The 4,804-nt window shown below is 42.5% G+C and overlaps 1 protein-coding gene across 1 annotated transcript; it reads right to left on the bottom strand.

Annotated features, from left to right (window-relative positions):
• Positions 1-3,144: 3,144 nt before the first annotated feature.
• LOC126232865 (gustatory receptor for sugar taste 43a-like) lies at positions 3,145-3,717 on the bottom strand. The gene has a single exon (XM_049942824.1). The coding sequence runs from the start codon at positions 3,715-3,717 to the stop codon at positions 3,145-3,147; it is 573 nt and encodes a 190-aa protein (XP_049798781.1).
• Between the last annotated feature and the right edge of the window lie 1,087 nt (positions 3,718-4,804).

Raw genomic sequence — 4,804 nt, forward strand, 5'->3', positions numbered from 1 at the left:
TCGCCACACTTCTAACCCTGCTTCCAACCGCCACAGTCGGAGGAGTGGCCTGGTGCATATTTAATGTAGAAAGAACTTTGCTGTCCTTCTAATACTTATGGCTGTAGTGGAACTACTAATCAGGGAGTTTGTCAGGGACCTACCTGGGTAGAAAATAATATCAATGGTGTTCAAACATGTGAATGTCTGCTTGAGACTAAATCTGAAATTTTGACATGTACATTGTCTTCTGCAGCTTCAGCCTGTGAATAACATGTTTGCTAACGTGACCCTCTCAGTTTGACTCAGCATGGAGGATCAATTTCAACTATGATTCCCCTCTTATTACTTTACCTCCAGTCATAAGAAAATCGATTCCTGACTAGTGTTGTTGTGTAATGTAGTTTTTCAACATAGAAAATACTTTAGTGAAATGATGTCTCATGCTATATTGCACTCAGCTACTTGTTTAAAGTATTTAGTGTTATGTGTATATGCCGGAATCTAATTCAGTTTCTGTGAGTCAAAGCGTTCCTTCTCATCTGTCGCATCGTAGATGATGATATTGAGAAGTACAATTTTGAAGGAAGTATAGGAGATTGTGACTAACAAAAACTGGCCAACAACCTTTTACAGTTTGTACATAGGTGGACTGTAAGATAACGTAAATTTGATTTGTATGTTTCTAGAAAATCTGTATAAAAAGTTCGGAACTCTAGTTATAAACACGTCTCTTTACTTACTTTATAGTGATTATCTGTGTGTAACACATGATAATCTAGATGAATGGTAAGTAATAGGCCTATGAACTTTTTCTTAATTTTAGATTTCGTTATTAGCCCGTGGTTTATGGGCAATAGACTACTACTTACGTCGCCTCTGGTACATTACTATGGAATGTTACGTTGAAGTGTATGACTGCACGTAACCATTCCGTATTTCCAGGCGGCAACAGATCCGTAGTAATTGAGTGTATATTCTCGCATTTCACGGAACTGTAGAGTCATTTATGGCAATGCTTTTGTTTGGTGTTATCGGTGTGCCGTATGGATATCATTTCCTTTTCCTCCAGGTATGTGTTATTCGTGTAGTATGATTTGTGGTGAATATTTGCAACCAACAAATAACCTTAGAAATACGTGTCATTTCTCTTTAGCAGAAATAACTAGAGAAAAAACAGCGTCTTACATAGAATAATGTCTGTCAATGACGCTGAAACGCTATTCACATTCATCTCTCTCTAGGCTGAACCTCATGGAAAGGAGTTCATGTCCTATATACTGAACTGACTTTGGATGGTAATAATTACGAAACATGGGACGTACCGGCAAGGAAAGGTCTGTAATTTGAATGCAAGTTGCCTAGAATTTCAGAAAATCGCCTTTAAACGTCAGACAATGAGTCATCTCATTTTACAGCCAGTTGCAACTAAGATGGCGTCTACTCAGTGGAAGGCGTTTTGTGTGCTGCTATTCGCAAAGTGTGTGTCACCGGTTTCCGTTCAGGTTACTTCATTGGCGTTTCTGCATTCATCCGCCTGCATCCGAAAACATCCGCCATTCGTATCACCAAATGCTTGTACAAAAGTAAGAGTCCAGGTCGACCTGACACTTCTGACGTCATGGTGGAATGAGTTCGGCCAACATTTCAGTGAAGTCCTCGAAAGTATGCTCGCCTCGAAAGCAGACAACTGACAATGCCTCTTACTAACGTCTGGCGACTGTTAAAGCGGCTTTTGGTCTATAAACTGTACAGACTACAATCTGTGGAAGCTCTTCGGATTGGTGATAAAGGAAACGGGTTGGCTTCAACAATGCTTTGTAGTTGACATGCAAGACGATATGCTTCTACCACGGTCAATTTACAGTGATGAAGCAACATATCATGTTAGCGGTAAAGCAAAACGACATAACGTGCGCTTACGGTGCTTCCGGAACCCTAATGACATTATTGAGCACAAAAAGACTCACCTAAAGTGCCGGTTCGTTGTGACATTTCTCGTGAAAAAGAGTATGGTGGCTCCTTTTGACAGGCAAACATAGTGTCTTAAATGATTTATCTTCATATGCTGCAGAACTGACTTTTTTCACAACTTCAGGTGGACTCCGATGACTTCATTTCCAATAGGCTGGAGTGCCAACACACTGATACAACAACATATGCTAGTTTCTCAACGACAATCTGCTTCGGCGCTGGATAGGACGTAGAGGACCCCGAGACACTGCCCTGCATTCATAGCTTCAATTCATCTTTGCCTTTACCTCGTGACATAGAAGAAGTGAATACCAGATTAACAGCCCCCATGACTTCTATAAAACCAGGTACATTATGTAAATTTTCTGGTGGACACACAGAGCATTTGAAACAGGGTAGAAAATCCTCAAGGTTTTCTGAGCATTTTGCAATTCATCACATGTATATCGATAAATATAGAGTTTTGAAACCAAGTTAATCTTTTTGAAAAACCCTATATTATGTCTTGGCTATAGGCGTCGGACCTGAGAACACCTGTCTGCCGGCAGGGGTGGCCGAGCGGGTCTAGGCGCTACAGTTTGGAACCGCGCGACCACTACGGTCGCAGGTTCGAATCCTGCCTCGGGCATGGATATGTGTGATGTCCTTTGGTTACTTAGGTTTAAGTAGTTCTAAGTTCTAAGGGACTGATGACCTCAAAAGTTAAGTCCCATAGTGCTCAGAGCCATTTGAAACATTTGAGCACGTGTCTCATGTGTTACATAGTGGAAGTAAGTTTTAGCAGCAACATATTACATGAAGACCAAGTAGATATAGTAACTTATACTGGAGCTCTACTGCATCCTCTTGGTATGATAAGTAACTAATTCACTGCAGGAGGATGCGTTCGAGTATTTACTTCACGTGACTCATGTTAGAGGTCCATTTATTATCCATCCTGTAGGTAGAAAGAAAATAATTATATTTGGTACAACGTGTTTAGGAATCCATTTATTGGGCTTTGTTTCTTTAGGTGCACATGTCTCACAATTCTCTGGATAGTATAAGCAATATGACTGAAGAATAACCTATACCTACCATGCATCCATGTGACACTAATGTTATATTTGAAATATGATGTTTTCACCAATAACAGCTATAAGTTGCACGACTAGAAGGAGAGATACCCTATCAAAGATCACACATAGAACTTTACCTAGGAAATTGTACAAGTATCACGAGATAAGTGGCAGCTGCACTAACAGTGTTTATGAAGATATGAAAGTCGATGTCATAAAATCCCATGGCAGACACTCGTAATTTCTCCACAGGAAGTCGCAGAACATCGACAGCTGGCCCAGGACGCAGTAGTGGCTGCAGCCTGGACATCAACAGACTAGCTCTGTCGGAGTGCTCAGCCGCAGAGGAACACACCCAGCAGACCAACAGCTGGCGACACAGGACAGTACTCAGGGCATACACGTTCACGAGTATTTCAGCATTCTTGTCTGCTTGGGGTGTCAGGACTATGAGCCAATAGGCAGTGCAAGTCATGACGACAAAATCCCCCAGAACAGCCAGTAGCAGTGCGGGTCCGAAGTGGAGGCTGCAGAGGCGGGCGCAGCGGTGGAGGGCCATCCTGGCGCGCTGCAGCCGCCGCACCTCCGCCCCCGCCAACTGCGCCGCCCCCGGCTGTCCTGCTCGCGTCGCCATCTCCTCCAGCTCAGCCTCGCTGCCCGCCGGTGGCCGGGTACTCCTCAGCAGCTGCCCACAGACAATGCCCATCCTGTGTCGAAGCACCAGCACAACGGCGAAGCAATGAAGTCGCCAGATCGTGACGAAGCCTTGAAGGCATACAGTGGTGGTCGTTATTGGATCACGTATGAAGAAATAGGTTGCTAGTACGCCAACTGGTATGACAACCCAGACAAGCACTGTAATGAAAAGCAAAATTGCTCTCTGGCGCGTTTTGCGATATATTTCCGTTCTGTAAGTGTGATGTCTCATGACGAGCAATGCATCTACCTGCTGCAACAGTTCCGTGACTCTAGTAAAGATGTGGTGTCCAGTACACAGAGATCTGCATAAAACTGTAGCTGGCTCCAACACAGTCAGTAAAAGAAACAACACAATTATAAAACGCACTGTCGGAAGGAACTGCGGATTTATTAGGGTTAAATGCATTACTAAATAACAACAGTAAAGACCAGAGACACTTACACAGATAAGCCAAATCAAACATATGACGTAGTTGATTAGTTTCTTTAATGGCATTCTGAAGACACAAGATGTAGCATTTTTGCTATCGCTGATGATGGAAGCAACACCAAGGATTTGAAATATAAGATACAAGGGTCTCACTGCTCTTTCGAAGCTATGATCACTCAGTTGAGGAACAAAACTGTATGTACTTCTCATTATTCGACCAGCTGTACTGGTGTAACCGAACGGCGCTCACGACTGAGTTACGACCTAGTTTGTCAGACAGGGCACATTTTGACAGTTCCAATTTTGTTAATGGGATAATGATCGAAAGTTAATTTCACGAAAGCGAGTAATGAGTCATTAACATTATTGAGTCGTTAACTTGAGAGATTAGACAAACGTTTCGATCCCTGTGTAATCCTGTGGGAGTTTTTTGTAGAACTATGTTACAGTCAATAATAAAGGCGAGTTTAAAAGGTAGTACACATGTATCATAAGCCATCTAAGAAATACGTTATATAGAAGTTAAAAATTTCTAACCTCATAAATTAACACAGGATTTTTGGCAATGACAGGTAGATTCTTTCACGAGGAAGACTACTGCTGTGCCTGATAAGTCGTCTGGCTGTAGTTGCTTACTGCTACCTGTGCAAAGCCAGGGTAGATC

This window comes from Schistocerca nitens, chromosome 1 (assembly GCF_023898315.1).
Source record: "Schistocerca nitens isolate TAMUIC-IGC-003100 chromosome 1, iqSchNite1.1, whole genome shotgun sequence".
NCBI classification, from domain to species: Eukaryota; Metazoa; Arthropoda; class Insecta; order Orthoptera; family Acrididae; genus Schistocerca; species Schistocerca nitens.